At 40.2% G+C, this 27,691-nt stretch overlaps 1 protein-coding gene and 1 pseudogene across 3 annotated transcripts; both read right to left on the bottom strand.

The window, feature by feature from the left end:
- Positions 1 to 3,700: 3,700 nt before the first annotated feature.
- On the bottom strand, positions 3,701 to 27,472 carry ACAT1 (acetyl-CoA acetyltransferase 1). Of its 3 annotated transcripts, none has more exons than XM_065882073.1 (12): positions 27,402 to 27,472; positions 16,675 to 16,722; positions 15,486 to 15,603; positions 15,111 to 15,206; positions 14,810 to 14,910; positions 11,170 to 11,313; positions 10,261 to 10,411; positions 9,249 to 9,344; positions 7,410 to 7,523; positions 6,483 to 6,547; positions 4,611 to 4,768; positions 3,701 to 4,077 (listed from the first exon to the last, which is right to left on the bottom strand). In XM_065882073.1, exons 4-12 carry the CDS (start codon positions 15,172 to 15,174, stop codon positions 3,957 to 3,959), a joined length of 1,014 nt encoding a protein of 337 aa, XP_065738145.1. In that variant the 5' UTR covers positions 15,175 to 15,206; positions 15,486 to 15,603; positions 16,675 to 16,722; positions 27,402 to 27,472; the 3' UTR covers positions 3,701 to 3,956. The 3 variants fall into 3 exon arrangements, with proteins under 3 accessions (XP_065738145.1, XP_065738147.1, XP_065738146.1); XM_065882075.1 differs by lacking the exon at positions 27,402 to 27,472 and adding an exon at positions 21,960 to 21,993 and having other exon boundaries at positions 16,675 to 16,730; XM_065882074.1 differs by lacking the exons at positions 15,486 to 15,603; positions 16,675 to 16,722; positions 27,402 to 27,472 and having other exon boundaries at positions 3,957 to 4,077; positions 15,131 to 15,167.
- On the bottom strand, positions 18,622 to 20,211 carry LOC136127341 (large ribosomal subunit protein uL1-like; annotated as a pseudogene).
- Positions 27,473 to 27,691: the final 219 nt, after the last annotated feature.

Consider the following 27,691-nt stretch of genomic DNA (forward strand, 5'->3'; position numbering starts at 1 on the left):
GGTCCTCTCACTGCTGTGGCCTCTCCCGTTGCGGAGCACAGGCTCCGGACGCACAGGCCCAGCGGCCACGGCTCGGGCCCAGCCACTCCGCGGCATGTGGGATCCTCCCAGACAGGGGCACAAACCCACGCCCCCTGCATCAGCAGGCGGAACCCCAACCACTGCGCCACCAGGGAAGCCCTATGCTTATTTTTAATCATCTTATCTTAGCCTTCACACCAGAGTTATAAGGATTTACCCACCACCATTACAATAAAGTATTCTGAATTTAACTATATATTTATCTTTACCAGTGAGACATACTTTCAAAGGTTTGTCACTAATTAGCATCCTTTGATTCAGGTTGAAGTCCCTTTAACATTTTAATAAGGCTGGTCTAGTGGCAATGAACTCCTCCAGCTCTTGCTTGTCTGGGAAACTATCTCCTTCAATTCTGAAGGACAGCTTTCCTGGATAAAGTATTCTTGATTGGCAGTTTGTTTGTTTTTTCTTTCAGCCCTTTTGAATATATCATACCACTCCCCTCTGGCCTATAATGTTTCTGCTGAAAAATCTGCTGATAGTCTTATGGGGGTTCCTTTGTTCATGACAAGTTTTTCTCTTGCTGCTTTTAAAATTCTCTGTCTTTTAACTTTTCACAATTTAATTATAATGTGTCTCCATGTGAGGGCTCTTTGGATTTATCTTTTTTGCATTTCTCTGTGCTTCCTGAATCTGGTCTGTTTCTTTCTCCAGGTTAGGAAAGTTTTCAGCTGATATTTCTTATAAGATTTCTGCCCCTTTCTCTTCTACTTCTGGGACCCCCTATAATGCATATACTTGTTTGCTCACTTGATGTTGTCTCATAAGTCCTTTAAGCTGTCTTTACTTTTTTTCTTTGCTCCTCTGATTGGATAAATTTCACTGCCCTGTCTTTGAGTTCACTGATCCTTTCTTCTACTTTGCTGCTTAACTCCTCTATTGAATTTTTCAATTCGGTTAGTGTATTCTACAGCTCTCTGATTTCTGTTTGGTACTTTCTTATATTTTCTACCTTCTTTGAAATTCTCACTTTCTTTAAACATTGTTCTCCTGATCTGTGAGCATCTTTATGACCATTATTTTTAATTCTTTATTAGGTAAATCACTTATCTCTGTTTCATTGAGATCTGTTTCTAAAGTTTTATCTCATTCTTTTGTTTGAAACATATTCCCATTTCTTCATTTTCCTTGACTGTGTTGGTTTCTGTATCTTAGATAAAAGAGCCACCTCTCTCAGTCTTCACAAAGTGATCTTAGGTAAGAGAACCTTATACATCAGCCTGACCAGAGCTCTTTATCTCTTAAACATTTGTGATTTTCCATGCTGCCTTCTTTGTTCTTAGTGGCTCCCAAAGGGGAAGACTGCAGTCTGTACCTAGATGCAAGTTGATTGAAAGCTGTACTTGTAGGCAGCAACTGGGAAAGTATGTAGTTAGGGCCCTCTCACAGAAAAAACTGGGAGATGGGCTTTTTTGCATGTTGCCTCTGCACTGGGCCCAGGTGTATACCCTTGGGAGGTGTGGGCAGGGCTGCTATACCCATTAATGACTGATGCTTTGCTACAGTTCTGTGGCACCCATAAGTATAAAACCTGCTGGCTATCAGAGCCAGATGATCCAGGGGCCTATCCCTTCGGTGGCAGCTGCAAAAGCTGGGGCACCAGATGTGTACTGGGCTCAAGTGAGAACATAGAGGTGGTATCTGCTGGCTTCCCCAGTCTCCAGGGAGGATGCCAATCAGCTCCTAAATGCATGCTAAATTCTCATGTCATCCTTCATAAAAGCCACTTCTTCTATGACCCTCTTTGGATTCTCCATAACTTCATTTTGAGTAATCTTCTTTACATGGAATAGTTCTTGTCCTATTTTAACACTTTCTGCCTTGATGTCTAGTAATTTGTGATATACACCAGCCATCTTTTACTTTGTAATTGGGTTTTTCAGCTTTTATCTTCTATAGTAATTTAAAATGTGGAACTCCTTTTTACATTCCAATGGCATTTCCCTTTATTTAGCATATATACATATATATATATTTTTTAAACCCCTGTTTCACCCCATCTTCCCTTGCTCCCTAGTCAGTCCTCAATCATTTTTTTAAAATTTAACTTTCACACTCCCAAATTCTTGATTATTCTTTCCATGTGCTGATAAACCTTTGTCATTTTTGGAGGAAACATCACAGTGCTACATTTTCTAAGCTTTTGCATGCCTAGACACTCCTTCTAGTATCTTTATCACTCTTACTCCATTAAAAATATGTAGATGTTGGTCACTTGTCTTCTGACAGTTATAGAAATAAGGACTAAGGTTACCAATTTTTCTACCTAGCTGTTTGAAGAATTTTTTTCTTTACTGTCTTTTCCATAGAACATTAGTGTGATTCTGTTAATTCTGTTAATGAAATAAGGCCTTCTAAATCTGCACACTTAGTAAAAATCTGAGTTTTTCTCTTATATTATAATTATTACTTCAGAGTACCTTTCTTTTTCCTTTTTAATAAATACCATTTACTTGTTGGTTCTGTGTCTTTTCTTTTTCTCTCTTCATTTACTTCCAGATTTAAGTTTTCCAGATGACTGACTTTTGGATTCATTGTTAATTCTGCTTATCTTCAATGAAGTATTCTAAATATTTTGGGTTGGATTTTTTTTTTTCCCATGTATTTTACCCAGTTCCTCTTACAGTTAGGGCAGCTACTTATCTGAGACTGAGAAGCCAAACATACTGAGTTAAGAACTTGGGCTCTGGAGTAAGACTGCCTGGAACTGAATCCATCTCAGCTACTCACGAGGTATTTGACCTTGAGAATTTATTTTACCACTCCACGCCTCAATTTCCTTATTTTTATAGGAGGGATAATAATGGTACCTACCCTATTGAGTTTTTGTGAGGATTAAAGGAGTTAATACAAATAAAGACTCTAGGACACTACTTAGCACATAATGAGCTGCAAAAGGGAGCTGTAATTACTATACAGATATTTTTGAAAGTAGTCTTTGAATCTTAAGAACAATTTTTTTCCATGTTATCTTTTTTTTTCCTTCAACGATAAGGATTCACTGAATTATTTGCCATGAGATATATGTAATACCACTTTTCTGTCCTCTCTACTCCCCAACTATTGTCAACATCAACTTAAACAGGTTTCCCTTCTCAGAACTGCAGCTGAGGTTGGTGTGCATAGCCCCTGCCTACAGTGTGTTTTTTTTCTAGATGAACTGCAACTCAAGATACTTGTGCTGCATTTTCTTCTGCTTAAGAACAGGCATTGTGGCATAATGAAAGTGGCGATCTCTTCCCTTCAGAAATCCATTCAGTTGAGCAGTTTAGTTTCCACCTTCTTTCCCACTCTGTGCTACTGTAGTAATTCAGAGCAAAAACCCTAACCCCCACGCCCAAACAAATTCTGAATGATGAGGTTATGAGAAATTGCACCCACTTCAGACCTGAGCACATGGGTTCCTCCTGTTTCTAGCAACACTACAGTCTTTGGCTTCTTGACTAATGATATGAGGCATTCCTAGTTTGCACAGAATAACTGCTCTTACTTTGAAGGGTCTATTAAATCTAAATTAGTGACATTCACTTAATCTTTAACAGTCCTCAAAAATGTAAAATAAGATTTATTCTCTAAAGTGGAAGCTTCTAGCTACTTATAAGTCACTAATATTGCACAGTGGTATTTTAAACAGTACAGCCTTATAACAAAAATGTGCTCAAGATTAGAAACAATGTAAATTAGAAGAAAAAATTACTGTGTAATCTCAAAAGGTTTGGGGATTTGATTTTTTATCTTATTTTTTTAAAAAGAGTTGAAAATAATAAAAAGTGAAACATTATTTTCATACAAGCTGACCCAGGGTAATCAGTCACCCTGATTACAGCAGGCCTTTCTGGCTACATAGGGTTGTTGCCTTAGACAACAGAAGTTGTCTACAGCTTTTGGATCAGCATGGCAGAAGCACCTCCTCCTCCGTTGCAAATACTGGCAAGACCATATTCTCCTTGCTTCAAGGCATGAGCCAAATGGACGACAATCCTGGCTCCAGACATCCTAGGATTAAGAAAGCATTTTGGTACTTTAATGGTTTACAGACTGTATGAATAACCAAATTAGCCATTACTTATAGCTGAATTTAACTACTTTACTTTAACTTGGGAGACTTGTTTCAAGAAGGGTTACAGCTTTTTTTTTTTTTGGCTGCAATGAGCGGCACGCAGGACCTTAGTTTCCCAACCAGGGATCGAACCCATGCCCCCTGCAGTGGAAGCGTGGAGTCCTAACCACTGGACCACCAGGGAAGCCCCAAGAATGGTTACAGCTTTTTGAAAAGCCCAAGCATAGATTTTACTCTTAAATTATCTTCTTCAACATAAAACAATATTAGTTTTCAAGGAACAGATGTGATAGATCTGTGTTCAATGGGGATCCTATCAGAAATGGTATTTGCCCTATGAAGGATGGGTGGGAAGAAAAACTGTTAAACCAAGAGTAACAAGAATTATCATGAAGCAGTTTAAGTTTTGATAGGAATATACAAAGGCAGCCATTAACCTAGGTATATTTTTCTTTATAATTTTACCTACCCAATTGGATGTCCAAGAGAAACAGCTCCTCCATTGATATTCACTTTTTGGGGATCAATCTCTAGCATTTTAATGTTTGCTAGTACGACCACACTAAAGGCTTCGTTTATTTCCCACATTGTAATATCTTCTTTTTTCAATCCTGCATCTTTAAGAACCTAAATTTTTTAAAAATATAGATTATGTTCAGATAATTAAGTCAAAACTTATTTTCATTATCTTCTTGAAATTCTGCAATTTTCGTTTATAATTCCCTTTGATGTAATACATAAATATGGAGTTTCTTAGTTTCCAGGAGGAAGGGCCCTTTTATTTTCTGATTTTAATTTCTCATCTTTTGTTTTTGTTTTTGTTTTTGTTTTGCGGGGGGGGGGGGAGTGTGCTGCACAGCATGCAGGATCTTAGTTCCCTGACCAAGGATCGAACCCGTGCCCCCTGTAGTGGAAGTGTGGAATCCTAAACACTGGACTGCCAGGGAATGCCCTAATTTCTCATCTTATTGCATTGTAATCAAAGACTTGTTTGCATTATCATATTTCTATTACTTTGGAGAGAGAAAACTTCATTTTCTTGAACATTCCATGGATAACTGAAAAAAATATACTCTTTATTTAGGGGTACATAGTTGATACATATTCTTAAGATCTACTTTACTGATTATATGTTGCTTAGTTCTAGATTTTTTATCTATCAAATGAAAGAGGTATACTAGTCTCTACTAATTTTTCATTGCATCCCCTAGAGTTTCTGCTTTATAAAAGTTGCTGTGGGGTTATCTGGGGCACAGTTATTCAGAGCTATCGTATTTTCATTGTAAATGATTTATTTAAAGTCTTATTATATGATCTCTTGTTTTGATAGTTCCTCAGCTATTGCAGGAGGGTGTTTATCTTTAGAAATTTTTTTGTTCTGAGCAACAATAATATTAACATGAAACTTTTGTTCCTCCTTGCTCTCTTCCTCCAGCAGGCTCAGGTAGCTTTCTAAGCTGTACAGCTCCAACAGCTTCCTCTAGTTCCAACACCGTGAGACAAAACATGGTACCTACCTAAGTGTAGCCACTTTTCTAGCTCTCAGAATCTAGCTGAGAAGTGTTTATCACCCTTCCTTTCCAATGTGATGCACATTCACTTTCAGAAGCTGTATAACTGTGTTGCTTTCTGAGATCTGCCACCTCTGGACAGATCATCACTCCCTGTTGTTTCTGATCCTTCTCTATCCTTATTTCCCACTGATTTTTTTTTTTTTTTTTTTTTTAATCTGGGTGCCACCCTCAGACATTTTCTTTCAGGGTGAGGCCCTCTACTTCTGAAAGGGAACATTTGCTGGAGTCTTCTGAGATCCCTTAACCCCTAAACGAACACAACACTGTCTCCTTTCCTGGGACCCCTTAGTAACTTCCCACAAAGACTCAGACTGACAATTGGAGCAGATAGGTCCTCTCCATCTCCAGTTTTACTCTGAGACCAGCTCCCGTGAGTTCCCTTTCAGGATGAAGACTGCTCCTTCTAGTAATGAATATTTGCTTTGAATTCTAGAACCCTGGACCCTCAGCATTCCCTTCTTTTCTCTGCTGCACCAACCTCCCACTTTGCGGTTGCCATTCCAGGTATGTGAGTTCCACACAAGGAATTCAATCATGTAGTTTTTATCTGCTCCGCTGAAAATATAGTTTGTGGGCTGCCCCTTTACTTTTGTTGTTGTTATCCTTGTTGCTCTCTAATTGTTTTCAGGAGAAGTGAGAAGATTTGAAACTAAGCTACCTCTATGCTTTGGTGGATGAGTAACATGTAAAATCTAAAACATGCAACCTTGGTATAAGCAAAAACAGAAATTGGCACAATGAGTTATGGTCTGTTATTTTGTTCTCACCTTAGGTACAGCATATGCAGGTGCAACTGGAAAATCAATAGGTTCTACAGCAGCATCAGCAAATGCTTTATTAAAAAAAATACATCGTTAAAATCTTTTTACAAGCACCCAAAGCTATATCTAACAACTCATATAATATGCAAAAATGCAAGTTTCCTAAACATTATAGTGTATTTAAATGTATTTGTGCCTTTTCTAAGATTCTACACTTTACAAGATTATACCAGTCATCTAAGCCATTGACTTTCACAGATAGGGAGTTAGGGGAAATTGCCTCCAGGGACACTGACATTATCTAGAGATATTTTTGGTTGTTGCACAGGTGGAATGCCACTTATTGTAGTATCTAATGGGTAGAAGCCAAGCTGCTAAACATCTTACAATGCATAGAATAGCTCCTACAACACAATTATTTGTTGTGAAATGTCAATGGTGCTGAGGTTAAGAAACCATGATCTAAACAAAATGGTATCTGTTTAACTCCTTATGAAGAAGGCAAGGCAGATTTTACAGCTAAAAAGTCTTAAGGAGACTGAGGACATGCCAAGACCACACAGTTAATAATTAATGCCAGTACAATTAAATTTTTTGTATCTCTATACTCCTAAGCCCATATTCTTTTTATTCTACCTGGCTACCTTTCCCCACAGTGCCAGGGGAAAACATGTACCCTGTAGTCTCCCACACATCATCCAGGATAGGGAAAGATTTTTAAAAGTTTTCTCTTATACAAATCAAATACTAACGAAAATATTGAAGGAGGTTCTATCTCAATTAAAACATGTACTAGTTAAATTCTGTCACAAAGTACAACCTACAGACAGAAATAGCCAACTTCAATATTACGTATAATATTACTGGCAAAGAACCTCAATTTCAGGAAGAATATAGCGGTTTAGGAATAAACAAGTTCAGAACATTTTCTACCTGCTATTCTTGCCAGTGGTTTAACACTGAGCCTCTTGGCTGCATCTGCAGTCATCAGAACCATAGCAGCTGCTCCATCATTCAGTGTGCTGGCATTGGCAGCTGTTACTGTACCTGAAAGTATCAATGAGCATGACATCAGAACATTCTTTCACACTGAATTCGTTTGGATCAATTTAACAAATTTCTGCAGAATACTGCCTGGGTTGCTAGATGCATGAAGATATGGATGGAGATAATTCCTGCCCTCAGGAAAATACACATAATTAAATGTGTATGTATATAACACAATTAATGTCAGTATGCCTTTTTACATTAGATTTTTTAAAATATATATTTATTTACTTATTTGGCTTCACCGGGTCTTAGTTGCTGCCCCCTGTGGCATGTGGGATGTGGGATCTAGTTCCCACACCAGGGATCGAACCCAGGCCCCCTGCATTGGGAGCGTGGAGTCTTAACACTGGACCACCAGGGAAGTCCCCTTACATTAGTTTTTTGTAACAGTTTATTCAAAGCTACCTCAAAAGGCATGTGTGATGGCACTGGGTAAATGCTGGTTCATAATTCCTCAAAGATAAGGACCACTTCATACTTTTCCTAACAAACAAACACTAAGTCTTTGCTTATTCACAGTAGAGCAGGCACTCATTATATATTTTTCAAATCAGTGTCAAAATCAGGTATTTCTTCTTCTCTACAATCACTTGAAGTTAAATGAATAATAAAAGTCACTAAACTGTACATTTTAAACAGGAGAATTTTATGGTATGCAAATTATATGTCAATTAAGCTGTTTTCTTTTAAATACCAATGAAGACCCTAAAATAGACTGCTGCTAAAATTATAAAACTATACTTTTGCAATATAAATTTTTTTTTCTTTTTTTGGCCAAGCTGTGAGGCTTGTGGGATCTTAGTTCCCCGACTAGGGATCAAACCCGTGCCCCTGCTGCGGAAGCACAGAGTCCTAACCACTGGACCATCGGTGAATTCCCTGCAATATAAATTTTTATATGATGCTTTAATAAAAAAGATTAATCCACTCCTATAGTTAGTATTGAGAAATTCAATCAAAAAAGGGAAAAAAGTTATTTCAGATTATTATCGCAGCTGTATACAGCCAATTTTAAAAGCAGAACTGACCTTTTTTCCTAAAAGGATTTAGTAACCTGGGATCCCACTTACACTAACATTCAACATTTATTTGTTGAGAACCAGGCACTAGAGATACAAAAATGAAAAACATCTATCAGCTTAGTCCTCCAGAGGCTTACAGATATTTAACATAATATGTAAACTTGACTTTCATATCACGAAAAACTTTCAAGAAGAAGTGCATATGAAAAACTGTTCTACATCATTCTACAACCTGTTCCAGAGGCTTTATATATTGAAAGTATTAACTGTTTATATAAAATAAATAACTAATAAAAAACATACTGTATAGTACAGGGAACTCTACCTCAATACCCTGTAATGACCTATATGGGAATAGAATCTAAAAACCAGTGGATATATGTATATGCATAACTGATTCACTTTGCTGTACTGCAGAAACTAACAACATTGTAAATCAACTACACTCCAATAAAAATTAATAATAAAAAACAAGTTCAAACACACACAGACACGCAAAGAAAATATTAACTGTTAAGCAATTTTAAATATACTTTGGATAAATATCATATGTTTTGTTAACTTCACTTGGGCCTGATACATTGAAAATGTTAAATACCATCTAGTTGTTTTCTAGAATTTTTTTAAATCCTCAGGCAGTTCTAAGACGAGATATGGTATACTGACTCTTTTTTCTTATGCTTCATTTCTTAATACTAACCATTTTCTTTTTGGAAAACCGTCTTCAGCTTTGGAACTCTGCTAAAATCAACATGTTTATATTCTTCATCTTCTTTCACCACTACATCTGGTTTACCTAAAACAAAAATCTTTTAAATTAAGTAATCTTAGCAGTGAAGATAATAATTAGTTGCTCAGTAAGAAATGGTACACAAGGTGCCTGGTAGTCTGTGCTTCCCTGTATGCCCACATACCTTAAACCATCCCAAGTAAATTCCACTCAAGAATCTACCATCAATAATTTCTGTTAGTGTCTTAAAGAAGAGTTTATTAAGTAGCCTGATGCAATTTAAATCTTCTATTTAGCCACATCCCATTCTCTTCTCTCAGCCTCCTTCTATGATCACAGACCTCATTCTTCTAACCCCAGGGGTAGATGTCCAACCTAGGCTGGATAAGTTTTGGTACTCCATCATTCTTATCACAGTAATTATTTCTAGAATCGAAATGTAACCTAAACCAAGTTAATTGAGTCTTTACTGTGGATTTATTTTGCTGCATTTGGTGAGGAGGTCTCTTTCCTTTGTGACTGAGAGCCCTACAGATGTGACCCTGGAGATGGAGGCAGCACCACAGAAAAGCTGAGACAATAAAGAACAAAAGCAGCACAGAAAAGCCAAGACAGCATGTCCTAATGGTACTGACTACCCACTTCCAATCCCTGAAGTTCCCAGAGCTGACTGGTTGCTGCCATATATCTTTCAGTTCTGGGACGAATCCCCAAGTGGCCTTCTAATAAATCCCCCCCTTTTCACTTAACTTAGTGTGTTGTCTGTTGCTTATATTAGGAAGAATTATATTAGAAATTAAATTAAATTATATTAGAAATTAAATTTACCTCTGAATTAGCAACATTTCCCTTTAATAACCATAAGCAGCAGTGTCAGCGTCCTCAGTTGAAATTAACAAAGATAAAAATGTACTAAAACTCAAACAAAATATTTAGCAACACATAAAGTCTACTAAAAATTAAAATCTATTTATCCTTCAACCTTTTACTGTAATTGTGACAGGAACAACTTCATTTCCAAATTTTCCAGCTTCCCATGCTGCTTTACTTCTGGTATAGGAGTTAATAGCATAAGTATCCTGTTCATCTCGTGCAATATTCAGCTTCTTTGCAGTATTTTCAGCACAGTTGCCCTGATAGAAGTTGGAAGTTTTAAAAAACTAATTAACTTTGCATAACATAAAATAGTGGTTAGTAGTTAAATTTAGTTTCTTAAAATATACTTCTTTCTGTACTAGGTAACTTTTTTACTCATGTCTCATCCTCAAATACTTGAATTAGCCCAGAAGTTGCTATTTTGAAGACAAATAATTAAACACCTATGGAATCCATTATTAAATGTCAGAAAATGTCCTATTTCAGTGTGGGCCAATTTATTCAACAGTTGAGCCAAGTTGATGCAATGAGCTTAGAAAAACATTTCCCTAAAATGAATGGCTCAATCAACATTTATATCCTTCAGTTCAGTTTCTGAGATATATATATTGGACTTTCCTGGTGGTGCAGTGGTTACGAATCTACCTACCAATGCAGGGTACATGGGTTTGATCCCTGGTCCAGGAAGATCCCACATGCTGTGGAGCAACTAAGCCTGTGCACCAGAACTACTGAGCCTGTGCCCTAGAGCCCGCGAGCCACAACTACTGAAGCCCGTGGACCTAGAGCCTGTGCTCCACAACAAGAGAAGCCACCGCAATGAGAAGCACGCACACTGCAATGAAGAGTAGCCCCCGCTCACCACAACTAGAGAAAGCCCACATGCAGCAACAAAGACCCAACGCAGCCAAAAATAAATAAATAAAAATTAATTAAAGTATATATATATATTTTTTTTTTAAATCAAGCAGTATTTTATATACATGGCATTTCTCCATTAAAAAGCAATAATTACCATATGAATTTTATTGTAGACATCAGTTAGCCCATCTTTTACAATCAAATCTTCAAGCTTTATGCCACCATATGGTGTTGCTCCTCTGTTCATTACATAGGGAACATTGGACATGCTCTCCATCCCACCTGCCACCATCACATCCTGCTCAGCAAAACACAAAAACCCAATGTCAATTCAAGTAGTACTGTTGACTTCTGAACAACACCAGGATTAGGAACGTCAATGCTCCACACACTTGAAAATCTGTGTATAACTTCACAGTCGGCCCTCCCTATCCATGGTTCTACAGGTTCACAGATTCAACTGTAGTACATGTTTATTGAAAAAAATTTGCACATTTAGTGGACCCAGGCAGTTCAAATCCATGTTTAAGGGTCAACTGTAGTTGCAAACCCATTATACCCTTTACACAGCTACAACAAACAAGTATTCTACATGGACTTCATTAAACATTTGCTATACAGTCACTATAGGAAGTACCCTCTTGACACTGGTAAAAGGAAATGGTCTGAAACGTGTAATGATAATTAAGATCAGAATCAGACATTAATAAGAATGCCAGGAATCTTTAATGTAGAACCATCTTCTGAAATTCTTCTAACCCTTCATTTCACTGACACTGCCAAAAACGTAATCTCAGTTCTCGGAAATAATCCGACTTCCTTGATTGTGATCCTCCCAATCAGCTCTTCCCAGATAGCTATAGTAATTTTCTACTTGATCATCTGATATGCAGCCTGTCCTTCCACCCAAGTGTCATCTATACTCATCTGAGTCATTCTGGCTAGACTGTAAGTCTGGTCATTCCACTCCTTACAGGACTCACCAGCATAGCACATAAGGCCCTTTACAATCTGACTTCTCATTCCCTTTCCAGTCTCATGCCTGGACCTACACCTGAGGTCATACAGAACTGTTTAAATATCTTCAAAGAGATTTCCCTGGTGGTCCAGTGGTTAAGACCCTGCACTTCCACTGCAGGGGGCACAGGTTCAATCCCTGGTCGGGGTACTAAGATCCCACATGCCACTCAGTGCAGCCAAAAAGAAAGAAAATCAAGTCTTCAAAGATACCGTGCTAATTCACACCACCTCTGCACTTCTGACCTATCCACCAACATGTAAAACACCTACATTTCCTTTAAAACTAATCAAAACACAGCCACTTCATGCTTTCCCTGACCACGTATTTCTATCCCTTTTTGGAACAGTTTCCCTTCCTTCTTTTGTGTTCCCCAATTACTGTGCATTGCTTTTATTAATAATATTACACTGTACTGTAGCTATATTTATGTGTCAAATCTTCTCACTAAACTAAGCTCCTTTGAGGCCAGAAACACTTGTCATATCTATTTTTATGTCATTAGTGCCTGGCATATATAGTAGAAGTTTAATAAATATTAATCAACTAGCCTGTAATTACAGATTAACAAAAATTCATTTGCATTATAAGCGCTAATTTTAAAAAATAGTTTAATATAAAACATTAATATAAAATTAAAGCCAATATTATATTCTCACAGTCTTTAATCAAGAATAAAGACATGGGCTTCCCTGGTGGCGCAGTGGTTGAGTCCGCCTGCTGATGCAGGGGACACGGGTTCGTGCCCCGGTCCAGGAAGATCCCACATGCCGCAGAGCGGCTGGGCCCGTGAGCCATGGCCGCTGAGCCTGCGCATCCGGAGCCTGTGCTCCGCAACGGGAGAGGCCACAACAGTGAGAGGCCCGCGTACCACAAAAAAAAAAAAAAGAATAAAGACAAACAAGTTCTGTACCAAAGAAACCTAAATATTTTGCCTGTTTTCAAATATGGAGAGCCTCAAATCGTTCTCATATAAGTTTTATTCTGTTATCCTGAACTACTGTTTTCTGGGGATGATGGCAATAATAAGTGACAGAAATTAAGCTATCAATTATTCTACAGAATATAATAAAAGTGACCATTCAAAATAAGGCAATTCCTAGTATTCCTCTAAGTCAGATAATTTTATACATGCACAAATGAATCAAAGAACACTAACTGAAAGCATTTGCTAGAGAACCACAAAAAAATCAACTGAGACAAAATTTTCCTTGTCATTCAAACCATTCTGAAACATCTAAACAATTTCCTGACTGTTTGACAAGGGTTTGGTAATACCTGATGTCAGTGTTACCTTGTGTATAGGCAAACAAGCTCTCATAAGCTATGGAAAATATGTAACTGGTATAACTTTCATGGAAAGCATTTGAAAATATCAAAATTTTTAAATCTCTGAATCCGAAATTCTCCTCTTTGGAATTTTTCCAAAAGACAGATTTGCACATGATGAGATTTTTTAATATTTTGTTCACCAATCTCCAGTGAATGTCCACATAGTAGATCCTCAGCTAATGATGGGCAAAACCAGGATTTGAAATTAGTCTGGCTCCAGACTTTTTGTTCTTAACCACTACACTATACTGCTTAGTACAGTGAATTAACAAGAATTGATTTAAGTATAATTACACAAAGATATATATAGGGGTACTCTCTGCAGCATTATTTAAAATAGTGAAGAACTGGAGACAACCTAGATGTCCATTCAATAAGGACCCATAAGTATATTATAGTTGTTCAGTTCAATAGAGTACTATCTTATGTGCTGATACAGAATGACCTCCAAGACATTACATGGGGCACTGAGTTTAAGAAACTTCCCCAAAGTTTCTCTGCTCTTCGGTGGCAGAATACACAAAAAAGTGATAAGTCAGAGATTCAAAGTGGGGCAAGAAGAAAGAAGATTTTTCATTTTATACTTTTCTATACCATCTCAGTTTTTAGCATGTGTATCAGGTATCACTTTTTTTTCTCTTTGGCTTGCCTTACAACTGGAAACAACGCAAGGGAGGAGTAACAGCAAGGGTATGCATAATTATGATTCTTGTCCGTGTAAGAAATAATCTGCAAACACCTCACAACTGATTTTTACCTTGGTGTGTTATACCCTGATAGGCTGGAATGCACTAGACAGGGATAGGGACACCTGTTTTCTAATTTTACCCCTGTAACTGTGTTTGTAGTCCACTCAACCTCTTTCCTCAACTGAAAAAAAGGCTTGGATCTGATAAACTCTTAGGTCTACGAGTCCAGGTCTAGACTCCTAACATCCAGCATATGTTTGCTGAGCAGCCTATCTCTTGCTCAGTCTCAGGTAAAGATCAAAATCATCAAGGCCAATAGAAAGCCTGCACAATTTTACAGCTGAACCTGAACATAAGGAGCTATAAATTAGTCATCAATTTTGGGCTCAATCAACGATTTGATTCCCAGGGTCAGCACCTTATTCTCATTTATGATAAAAACCCTTCTCATTCTAGCACAGACAAAATTTACAGTGTCTTAAAATCAACCAGAATCTCTAAGTAAAGGGGCACCCAAAGACAAAAACATCCTGGCTGAAAACTACTTTTTAATACCAGACACTTGAGCTATCATTTTGACCTCTACTTCAAATGGAATTGGCAAATCCAGACACTCCTGAGTGTCTGAAACAACAGAGCAACTGCACTTATGAGAAAGAATCTCACTTCTAGAGTATGAATATGCTTAGATTTTTAGTGTTTTTTAGTACTGCATATTATTTTAGTTATAAAATGGAAAAGAAGGTACTTCTTACCTGATGTCCACACATAAGATTCTGAGAGGCCATCATGATGGCTTTCATTCCTGAGGCACAAACTTTGTTTACAGTGGTACATGGAGTAGAAATAGGTAAGCCTAAAACCAATATAAATCATACTTTTGAAGAACAAAGATATTCTTCAAATAAACTGTAATAAAATAGAGCATGTTAAACTATAATCTGCAACATTTCTTCTGCCAATATAAGTCTATTATACATTTTATTTAAGCTGAAATGACCTCCATTTTGCCATGTCAAACATTTAAGTATAAAAGCAAAAATGTAGTCCTAATACCTGCACCCAGTACTGCTTGCCTTGTAGGGGCCTGTCCTTCACCTCCTTGTAGAACATTACCCATATATGCTTCTTTCACTTCTTCTTTTGGAATCCCTTTTTAAAAAAATCAAAAAGACATTTCCATATTTTATTCAATTTAATAATTAGTAATTACCTAGTAAAGTACGTGACATTATATAGCAGGAATGGTTTCTTTTTCTTGTCAGTTTTGAGCTTCATTCGTAACACTCTAGTACAAGGATTTCTTTTCAAGGGAATTCAGAAATGTAGGCATTAATTCGTTTCTAAGTGTTACATATATAGTAAGTGCAAAATAAACATTTGTTCCATTGAATCACTACCCCTCAACACCAAAAGTAAAGCACTACTAACCTGCCTTTTCAATGGCTCCCTGAATTGCAATGGAACCAAGTTTAGTGGCTGGCAGAGAGGAAAGGCTGCCTAGAAAGGATCCAATGGGTGTTCTTGCAGCACTTACTATGACCACTTCCTGGCAAGACAGAAGATGGTAAAAATTATTATATTTAAATATTTTACCCACATCATCTTTCATAAATAAACAATTCATAGATATATTATCCAAAAAACAGACTTTTTATGAATGACTAATTACCCATCAAAGATGAAAATAATATTAGAACAGCCCTAAAATCAGTTCAATTCTGGTACTTTATGATTTAAGACCTAATAGAAAACCTAAGAAAAACCAGTTCTAAAATAGGCATAGACCAGAAGCTTAAGGTTCAATTCTATTCCTTAGTCAAAATTTAAGAAATGATCAGTTTACCCTTGTTAACTGCATAAAAAGCCCTAATTAAAGGGCTTCCTTACTGAAGGCAAACTCTGGTCTAGGGTCAAGACCTGTATGTTAGTGGGGGCATACCACTTAACTAGGACACACCCAGAGCCATATTTCTTAAACTATTAATAAGACAATATAAAATTTAAGAAAAAGATAAAAGCTCTCTTAAATATTGCAAAACACTATTTTAACAATTCTCTCCTTACGCCTTACGCTTGCCTTCTACATGCTCTTAGATAAATACATACATACATACATACATAAATTCTCATAGATAATAAGAGAACCATTCCCTAGATTCTGGTCGAAGGCTATTACTAAGTCTTTTTAGAAACCGTTATGAAACAAAAGGAGGACCCCTCAGGAAGCACTAGGTGACCAGGTGATGGTCCTTCCTGTCTAATCCCCAGTCTCCTTCAGCCCCTTTCTTCTAGTATCTTCCATGTGGCCTCTGCAATGACTAACCAACACAATATAATGGGGGTTCCCAAAAGTAAAGGAAGAACACTGCCTAGTTTTAGAGAAGGTTGTTTACCATAGACAATGACTGGGGAAGAAGCAGAAATTATGCAGGGCGCTAGACTGAAATTTTTTAGGGTAATTTGGGAGTCTGACTTATTTCAATAATTAGCTATTCCTAACCACTGAATCATCCCAAGCTGACCCTCATCTATACATGCTTTAGAATATGCATTTTCAATAGACTACATTTCCTTTAAATGCTTGAAATTTTAAAGCACAATTTAAATTTATACTTACATTCAAAGTGGGTTTTGATACATAACTTCGTTCCACATATCTTATTTCCTGTAATATAAATATTTGTTATGATGTAAAAAATATTAACCTACATCACTTTATACTTCTCAGTAATGGGATTATGGTTATTTCTTTTTGCTGCATTATACTTTAATTTCCAAATTTTCCTGTTCACATATCACTGTTACAATTTTTAAAATTACTACTTTTGTAATATTCTCATCTGATTAACTGTTCATTGGAAATGTATGTTTTAACTTCTGATGAATTTATCATCTTAAAATTTCTAAGCCTTTTTAAGTATAAGCCTTATAAAATGTAATTTTAAGTTAAATCTAAGTTCTAAATTAAGTAAGCCCAAATCGGGCTGCTGCTTATATAACCTACTTACACTGAAGGATTCTAGCGTATTATCTGTGACCCAACTCTGAATTTAAATTTCCTACTTGTAGTAAACATGCCAGTCATTGCCTCTCCAGCTACACCCCTTTCTCCAAAGGGTCTGGAAGGGACAGCCCTAAGTACAAGGTGATTCCCATCGTCCTCCCACTGGCCAGAGCTGACAGGACCAAAAATGGAATGGACTTCTAGCACTCTGAGAGACCCAATCAACTGAATGATGATGAGCACTTGAAGTGAAAGGCCCAAGGGGCTGGAGTTAGTCAGCAACACCATGTAAAAGCAGAGGTTACAGCAAAGAGAAAAGCCACAAGTAAGCAGAGAAGCAAAGGAATGGAATATATACACTCAGAAAAGGAAGAAAAGACCATGCCACACTACAAGAGACAAAAGAAGATAACATAGTTAGTGATTTTCTAGTTAGGGTCCCAGCAAGGCCAGCTTTACTTTATTTCCTAAACTTGGATGTCCAAAGAGCTTGCCTATTGTATATCTTCAAAAAAGTCCCTTTCTACTTAGCTAGTGTGAAATGGGATATTGTTCCTTGCAATCAAAGGGCCTTTTCTAAACCACTTTAAAGTCTCTAGTTCTGTTTAGTTGAAGGTTCCCTGGTTTCTCCACTTTGCCCTGGATGCCATTCCAGTTGCCTTTTCAAAGATGCCACATCTTCCGTTATCCCTTCCCTCTCCCCAGTATCATTCATCCCCTTTACTCCTGGATTATTCTGTAAGCATAGTAATAGGCTTCCTCCCACCTGAAAGAATTAAAAACAAACCTCTTAACCCGGACTCCCATTGAGCTTTCACCTCATTTCTTAGTTCCTCTGTACAAGAGAAGTTCTCCAACAAGTTACCTACAATTTGCTTCCTTGTCCTCACCTCCTATTTACTGTTCAACCCCACCCAATCTGACTTTTATCTATCCTTTTGTTGGCTCTGACCAAGATCAACAATGTCTGGATAGCAAAATCCAGTAAAGACTTCACTATACTCATCTTATCCATTCAGCAACCTGGGACTCACTTTTCTCCTTGGGGAAACACGCACAGTGGTTAAGAGCCTAGGCTTACTAGCTGAGTATTCTTGAGCATTAAGTTTTCTAAAATACTCTCCACATGTTGTTGTGAGAATCAAATGAGGTAATATGTGTAAACCACTACACAAACCCTCCACTTTCTTGGCTTCCATTTTAACACAATCTTATAGTCTCCCTCCTATCTCTCTAGTTATTTTTCTCAGTCTTCTTTGCTGTTTCATCCTCCCCTTCCCAACCTCTAAGTGCTGGAATGTCCCAGGGCTTTGTTCCAGGCCCCTTTTAATTTTCCATCTTCACTGTCTCCTTAATCATATCTAGCCCTATAGCTTTAAACAGCAATTATGTCCTGGTGATTTCAAAATTTCTATCTCCAGCCTTGACCTCCAGACTCATATATCCAAGTGCCAACTTGATAGCCTGAATTTAATGTCCAACTCATGTCTCTCAATTTCCAACCTAGAAAACTAGTTGTTTTTTTTTTAATGGTGGGAGTGTGGTTTATTAAGCTGTGCCTTAGTACAGGCTCTGAGGTTTGCCCATGGCACTTTTAATGTACAAAATGTTCTGCCAATTTTTTTTTTTAATATATTTATTTATTTTTGGCTGCATTGGGTCTTGGTTGCTGCACACGGGTTTTCTCTAGTTGTGTCAAGTGGGGGCTACCCTGCATTGCAGTATGTGGGCTTCTCCTTGTGGTGGCTTCTCTTGTTGTGGAGTACGGGCTCTAGGCGCATAAGCCTCAGTAGTTGTGGCACGTGGGCTCAGTAGCTGTGGCTCGCGGGCTCTAGAGCACCGGCTCAGTAGTTGTGGCGCATGGGCTTAGTTGCTCTGTGGCATGTGGGATCTTCCCAGACCAGAGATCAAACCCGTGTCCCCTTCACTGGCAGGTGTATTATTAACCACTAGGCCACCAGGGAAATCCCCTGCCAATTTTCTTGAGCAATGACACCAGGAAGTTGACAGCTAAGTGGATGTTGTACACAGCTTATCATCTGTCATCTGCATGTGGCCAACAGCCACTGCCAGACACAGCACCTTCTTCATCTGGAACTTGATCGTGGACTTCACTTCATCAACTTTGGCCACCATGTTCTCATTGTGGGTCATCACGGAAGGGAACTTGCCAGCCTTATTCAGGCATGGGTCCAGGATTCATGGGATCTTCTTGATCAGAGACTCTGAAGCCAAAAAGGCATCATACTTCTTGGCCAGCTTCTTGACCAGTTTCTTATTCTTGTTGAGTTTCCTTAGCACCTTGATGCCCATGTGGGGTATATCCACAGCCTTGGCCTCATCACAATGCTGCTGGTCCCCCAGAACACATATGGAGAACTTGGGGCAGGGAGTGGACTTAAGCCCAGAGCATCCACATTCACCAACAGCTAGTCTGGCTTCCCAAACTAGCCGGCAGGCTCAGCCAAGGCCTCCCCATACCTCCCCTCTTGTTTTTTTTGTTGTTGTTGTTTGTTTGTTTTTTAATTTATTATTTCTTGGCTGCGTTGGGTCTTCATTGCTGTGCACGGGCTTTCTCTAGTTGCAGCGAGCAGGTACTACTCTTGCGTTGCGTTGCACGTGCTTCTCATTGCAGTGGCTTCTCTTGTTGTGGAGCACAAGCTCTAGGCACACAGGCTTCAGTAGTTGTGGCACACGGGCTTAGTTGCTCTGCAGCATGTGGGATCTTCCAGGACCAGGGCTCAAACCAGTGTCCCCTGCATTGGCAGGCGGATTCTTAACCACTGTGCCACCAGGGAAGTCCCTCCCCTCTTGTTTTAAGACCCAGTGTGGGGGTCTGTCCAGCCACACCTGCCTGGAGCAGGGGGTCTGAACTACCCGGGCACTTCAGTGCCACATGTGCCAGGCCATCTCAGCCTCAACCAGAGCCTGAAGGGAGGAGACGGGCACAGGGACACTGAGGGCTGGGTGGGATGAGAATGGTGCCAACCTGGCAGTGCCCAAGAAGCGTTTGTCCTTCTGAGGGTCACAGTTGTTCAGGCTGATCTGAAGCTCCACCATCCCCAAAAACTTCCGGGGCTTGCGGTGGTTCCCATGCAGGACTTCCCGTACCGCCTCATAGAGGGTGTCACGGGAGACTTTGCTGCTCATGGTGCCTCACGCCGTGATAACCGGAAAAGTAGAACACTAGTTTCTTTCCAGCATTTCCCTCCTCAAGACATCACATCACAATCTGCCCAGGTGCTAAGCCAAAATCTTAGGACTCACCTCCATCTGTGCCTAATACCTAGAGATACTCTATCACAGGTACTATCAATACTGTCTAAAATATACCTAAATTCTTCCACTTTGCTTCATCTGCACTACTGCCACCTAGTCCCAGCCACTATCTCTTGCTACTTTAACAGCCTTTTACTTCATTTCCTGCATCCCCAGCTTCCCTTCTTCAGTCCATTCGGTTTTTAAAACGTAAATCAGGAAGTTCCCTGGTGGTCCGATGGTTAGGATTTGGTGCTTTCACTGCAGTGGCCCAGTTTTAATCCTTGGTGGGGAACTGAGATCCCAGGGGGACTGAGATCCCACAAGCTGTGTGGCGTGGCCAAAAAAAACACAAAAAAACAAAAACAACCCCCCCACACACATACACACACAAATGTAAATCAGATCACATCGCTCCCCTGATTAAAATCCTTTGATGGGGCTTCCCTGGTGGCGCAGTGGTTGAGAGTCCGCCTGCCGATGCAGGGGACACAGGTTCGTGCCGCGGTCCGAGAAGATCCCACATGCCGTGGAGCAGCTGAGCCCGTGAGCCATGGTCGCTGAGCCTGCGCGTCAGGAGCCTCTGCTCCGCAACGGGAGAGGCCACAACAGTGAGAGGCCCGCGTACAGCAAAAAAAAAAAAAATCCTTTGATGGCTTTCCATTGTTCTTGGAATGATATCCACAGTCTTACCCTTATCGTACAAGTTCCTGGCTCCTGGAACTGGAGCTCCTGATGATCTGGATGGTATGGTATGATCTGGCTCCTAATGTTCTTTCCTTTTTCTTTTGGTCTTCTTTTCTAATGTTCTTTCCAAACTCATGCCACTCCAGCCTCCTCTTTGTTCTGAACCAGCCACACCAGCCTCCTCTTTGTTCTGAACCCATTCCCACCTCAAGCTCTCTGCAGTGTGCCTCTGCCAGTAACAGTCTTTCCCCAGCTTGCCTTGGCTGATTCATTTTTGTTCTTCAAGTCTCAGCTCAAATGATACAACCCCAGAGTGCTTCTCCCTGACTATTTAAAGTTGGCTTCTATTTCAACATGATTATTTCCTTCAAAGCACCTCTCACACTGTGTAAATACAGGGTTCACATATTTAATCTCTCTTTCTCCGTATAATGCAAGCTTCTGAGAGCAGTCCCGTCTTTCCCCCTTCCCTTCCTCCTCCTTTCTCGTTCACTGCTACATCCTTGTCACTTGGCATAGTGCCTAGAGCTCATTAAATATCCCAGGAATGACAAAATTATAGTAGGATCAAGACACTGAACATAATGTGTGATAAATATGTGATAAATGAACACAACTAGTTAAGTTTTATTTGCATATCACAATCATCTTTCAAGGACAGCTCAGCTGCCCCAAGAACTCTAGAGACCACCCCTGACAATGCAGGCAGAGGTAGACACTCCAGTCTTAGCTTCTGCACACCCTGAGCACACTCTATTTGTCCCAAACACATAATTCTGTAACCCTCACTGGCCTGTCTCCCCACTAGACTGTAAGTTTCAAGAAGAGACTGATTTTATTTTTTATCCCAATGATGGCAAGAAACGCTAAACAAATGAACAAAGTCTGGTGCTTACTAGCAGCTCTGAAAAACATTTGAGGGGCTTCCCTGGTGGCGCAGTGGTTGGGAGTCCGCCTGCCGATGCGGGGGACACGGCTTCGTGCCCCGGTCCGGGAGGATCCCACATGCCGTGGAGCGGCCATGGCCACTGAGCCTGTGCGTCCGGAGCCTGTGCCCCGCAACGGGAGAGGCTACAACAGTGAGAGGCCCGCGTACCGCAAAAAAACAAAAAACAACAACAACAAAAAAAACACATTTCAGGTAGGGTAAATATATTTTGAAGCCAACAAAATGGGATAATAAGCTACAGAGTGAGGGCCTATTTTACATGGGATGTTCCACAGAGGGCTCTCTGGAGATGTCACTGGAGCTGAGAAACTGAATATTAAAAGAGTCAGCCTGGGGGGACTTCCCTGGTGGCGCAGTGGTTAAGAATCCTCCTGCCAATGCAGGGGACATGGGTTCGATTCCTGGTCCAAGAAGATTCCACATGCCGCGGAGCTACTAAGCCCATGTGCCACAACTACTGAGCCTGCGCTCTAGAGCCCGCGAGCCACAACTAACTGAACACACATGCTGCAACTACTGAAGCCCACATGCCTAGAGCCCATGCTCTGCAACAAGAGAAATTACAGCAATAAGAAGCCCATGCACCGCAATGAAGAGTGGCCCCTGCTTGCTGCAACTAGAGAAAGCCCATGCACAGCCACGAAGACCCAACACAACCAAAATAAATAAATTAAAAAAAAGAGTCAGCCTGGGGAAGATCTAGGGAAAACAACATTTGATGCATTGGGAAGAACTAGGACAAAGGCCTTGAATTAGAAACAAACTTGGCGCATGCTAAGTATAGAAAGTGGAACGGTATAGTGGGAGCCACATACTCAGGAGAACACAGTCTGAGCTGAGACTAAAGAAACAAGCAGGGACTAAAGAGGCCATGAGAAGGACTCTGGATTCTAGTCTGTGCAATGAGAAGCCACTGAAGGCTTTTCTATTATAAAAAGACCACTCTGGCTGAAGTATAGAGAACTGATTGTAGGAGCAGGAGCAGAAAATGGAAGGAGACCAGGCAAGAGCTCATGTGGCTAGTGCTAAGGAGGTCACAAGAGGGGTGGATACAAACAGATGTATATGGAATATGTTTTAGATATAGAACCAGCCAATGGGTGGGTATTAGTATTCTTATTTTACAAGTAAGGAAACTAAAGCATAGGCAGGTCAAGTAACCTGCCCAGAGTCACAGAGCCAATATGGGGCAGACCTGGGATTTCAAATCCAAACAGTCTCACTCTATTATACATATAGTTTACATATTATACATATATGCATATTATATATTTGTTATACATATTATATATTTTATTTAAAATAGTAATAAAATTTAGGAAGCTGAGGCAACTGCTCTTTCCAAAGTACTGCACTATTTTTGAGTAATTAATGATTTGCTTATGATATTCTTCACTAATCAAGCGTGTCATCAGTGATACTAATTTTTCATTATTTCTGTTCACAGGAGACAAATTCATGAGAACTATCCATATGCCAAAATAACTATAAAAATCAGTAAAATGATTTAGAAATTGAGCCATTATCAAGGAAACATTTTGAGAAAACAGATTAATCATTTAAAAAATTTTTCAACTTCTTAGAGGATTTAGCAGTTAGTATTCAAAATACCTTGTGTTTATGCATATTACTGTCTGTATGCAGAAGCAAAGTTCCCTTACATAAAACTGATATCCCAAATCTGTATTTCTTCAGGCCTTTATAAAGTTCTCCAAGTATTAAACAGTTATGCTAATTTCAATCAACGCTTTTCATTTTATGTATATGTTCATTTTATGTATTTCATTTATAAAATTCCTTTGTTAAAATCTTATATAAACACTTATATTAAATTTTTACATCGTTGAATGCTCCCTCTGTTATGGGTTGCATTGTGTGCCCCACCCAAAAGAAGTCCTAACCCCCAGGACCTTAGAATGTAACTTTATTTGTAAATGTGGTCCTTACAGAAATAATCAAGTCAAAATAAGTTCATTAGGGTGGGCCTTAATCCAATATGACTGATGTCCTTATAAGAAGGGGAAATTTGAACACAGAGACGGATGCAGGAAAGGGAAGTGAAGACACAGGGAGATTGCCATGTGCAGATAGAGGACTGGAGTGATGTATCTACAAACCAAGGAACTCAGATTGCCAGCAAACCACAAGAAGCACAGAAGAGGCACTTGATTTCGGACTTTCTAGCCTCCAGAACTGTGCAACATATCTGTTGTTTTAAGCTGCCTGATATGTGGTATTTTCTTACAATGGCCTAAGGAAACTAATACACCCTCCTTCTTGGAAATCTACCCTCCCTTGGCTTTCAGGTGACACTACATTCCTCTGGTTTTCTTCCACAACACCATCCTCTCTTTTCATTCACCTTCACGGGTTTCCACTTGTTTTGTCTGTCCTGAAATAGTGTCTCCCAAAGGCCCTGTACAAAGCCCTCTTCTCTCCTGTCTACACACTTGCTGTAGCTGGGCTCATCAAGGCCTGTGGAACTCCTCTCTCAGCCATTCACAGCCAATCAGTCATTAAGTTCAACAGATTCTATCTCCATGCTATCTCTTGAATCTATCCATTTCTCTCGGTGTTTACTGCCAATCAGATCACTATCACCACTTACTTGCTTACCAAAACATTCTGTTCTTTTTTTCTGTATAAGAAAGGGCTGAGAACTGAGGTTCAAAACTCCACAGGGTGAAAGGGAATGGGAAGGGAATGCAAAAACCACGAGTATCCATCAGGCTTCAACCAGGAAAATAAAAACCATTCTATGTGGGGGCTTCCCTGGTGGCGCAGTGGTTGAGAGTCTGCCTGCCAATGCAGGGCACACGTGTTCGTGCCCCGGTCCGGGAGGGCCCCACGTACCGCGGAGCGGCTGGGCCCGTGAGCCATGGCTGCTGGGCCTGTGCGTCCGGAGCCTGTGCTCCGCAGCGGGAGAGGCCTGTGTACCGCAAAAAAAAAAAAAACCATTCTATGTGAAACAGAATTTAATGCAGAGAATTAAATGCACAGGTGAGGGACTTCCCTGGTGGCACAGTGGTTAAGAATCCACCTACCAATGCAGGGGACACAGGCTAGATCCCTGGTCTGGGAAGATCCTACATGCCGCGGAGCAACTAAGCCCGCGAGCCACAACTACTGAAGCCCGCACGCCTGGAGCCCGTGCTCCTCAACAAGAGAAGCCACTGCAATGAGAAGCCCACGCACTGCAACGAAGAGTAGCCTCCTCTCGACACAACTAGAGAAAGCCCACACGCAGCAACAAGGACCCAACACAGCCATAAATAAATAAATAAATTTTAAAATAAATGTACAGGTGACCGAAGAGCTGAGAACAGGAGACAGCAGCACAGAGATTAGCAACAGGAAGGCACTAGCATGCTCAGGCTGTTAAGACAAAGGGAAGAAGCAGGGTTACCAAAGCCAAGGGGTCAGGGTCACCTGGCAGAAACAAGAACCAAAGGACTGGCAGACATTGTCAGAAACACAATCTAAGGTAGAGAGAGGAAAAAAATAATTATCCTGACTTCTCCCTTCTTATCTCCCAATCTTCCACCAGTTTCTGAACCCAGACAGAAGCCAGATGATGCTGGCACCTGCAAGGGTCGGCCTCACAGAAATACAGAAAGAGAAGAGAAGATGAATCTGGGAACAAATAGGCTCAGGACTGGCACAATGCAGGATTTGTTTTTTTTTTTAAGTCTGAGTATTAAAGGAAAATTATCTTGGTTCAAAATAGCAAGACAGGACTTTAAAGGAGGGAATGGTCAAAAGTGTCAAATATAGTACAAAGAAAAGTCAAGAAGAAGAAGAAAAAATACAGGAAAAGAAAATCACTGGTATTCTTCTGTTGAGCAGTACAGAAATCTAACTGCAAAGGTTTAAGGAGAAATGGATGTAAACGAAGGTGACGAGGAGGACTACTCTTTTGACCATAAGAAAAAAGCAATTCCAGCTGGAAAGCAACAAGCTCTGATAAAGTCCATAAAGGTTTCTTGACCATAAGGGAGACCTGTGTGTATTTGAAGGCAAAAGAGAAAAAGCCAGTTTAATGGGTTAGAGATCAAGTTCCATTCCACAAAATGGCACTGAATATTGAAAACCTGTTAAGACAAACGGATTTCCATGGTTCATTAAATGACCACTTAATTCAAGTAACAACCAATACAACTAATTCCTAGAGTTCAATTAAATGAACACCACAAGTCATATGCTACATAACCTACAACTTCATTTTTCTCATCAGCAACAATTGTGTTTGATTTTAAGCTCCCAGTTAAACTATAAATTAAGAGGGTTCTGCACTTGGTTTATGTTTTGTTTTGTTTTTTACAAAATTAGAGTACTTATTTCACCTAATTCACCAATAAATGTTGGTTAAAACTCAGCATGACCCAAGTACATTTTTGTGATTTCCAACATACTAACAAATATGCTAAGAACTCATGTTTCCTGGAAACCCACTCCTCCTGACTTTTCTATTATCTCAGTCACCCAGGATTAATTTTAGACACTTCCTTTTCCCTTGGCTCCCACCCTCACTCTGCATTTGTCAAGTTCTACACTTATTCTTTCACAATCTCTTGCATAGTGCTCCTCCCTTTCAGCTCCTACTGCCAACACACCAGTTCAAGTTACATCACACCTAAGAGACAATAGTTTTTTCCCCACTTCAATGCTCCTATACCTCTAATTATGACAAGAGCAAAAATATCAACGGTCCTCACTGACTTAAGTCAAATCCAAACTCTTACAATATGACTGGATTTCAAACTTTATTGCTCCAACCAAACTGGAAAAGTCAAGCTTCACCAACCACACCCTGAACTTCTGAGACCTACTCTTTAGCTTTTGCCAGACCCTAAACATGTGGTGCAAGCTAGCTTGCTTTGATGTACGGAAAATAGTAGATTCTTTCAAGGCTGTCGCTCCTGTGTTCCCTAAACACAACAGCCAGAGGAGAAACACGGCTCTGGACGCCCTTAATACGTAAGCATTACTCATCAAGAAAGTGAGTAGCCATTTATTTTCCCTTATAGGTTTGAAGTTGCTCCGAGTCGGTACACCTTTTTATTATCACCCTGTAAGCCCATAATGATTACCTATTGCATGAAATCAAAATCTCTTGACAATAACGCTCACAAACATGTTTTAAAGAAAAGCTCGAAAACAGTTTTACGGGCCTTCCCTACCCGTCCGGCAAGGTCAGAACCAAGCCCGCGCCTTTCTGTCTGTCAAAATACCTGCCCCACCTGACACACTAGAAAGCAATTATCACGATCCGGGAAAGCCCCTGAGAATGGAAACGCCCTGTGCGAGCCGGCAAGTCTGAGCGCGTGGCTTTCGGGGCGTGGGTCCCTCCGGGGGCTTCCTCAGGCCTGCACTTAGGGCTCCTTCCGGCCGCGAGGCCGCCGGCAGAAGACTTCCGAGGCGAGGCCCGAATTCCAGTCCCTCTCACCTGCAACTGCCTCCGAAGCAGGGGTCTGCGCCCGCGGGCGCCACCGCGCAGAAGCGCCGCCAGCACAGCCATGGTGGCCGAGCGCCAAGCGGACAGATACCAGCGGAGAGATGTGATTGCGAGCGGCGGGTCCCCGACCCCGCTTCAACCGCCGACCTGGCCGCCTCCTCCAATAGCAGCCTCGGGCCGCGACGGCCGGCGGCCATTGGCCGGCAGCAGAGGAGGGGAGGGGCGGAGCCTGGCGCTGGGACGCCCGAGCGGCGCGTGGAAGGAGGTGCTGGCTTAGAAGT

The sequence above is a fragment of the Phocoena phocoena genome, chromosome 8, assembly GCF_963924675.1.
Source record: "Phocoena phocoena chromosome 8, mPhoPho1.1, whole genome shotgun sequence".
NCBI lineage: Eukaryota > Metazoa > Chordata > Mammalia > Artiodactyla > Phocoenidae > Phocoena > Phocoena phocoena.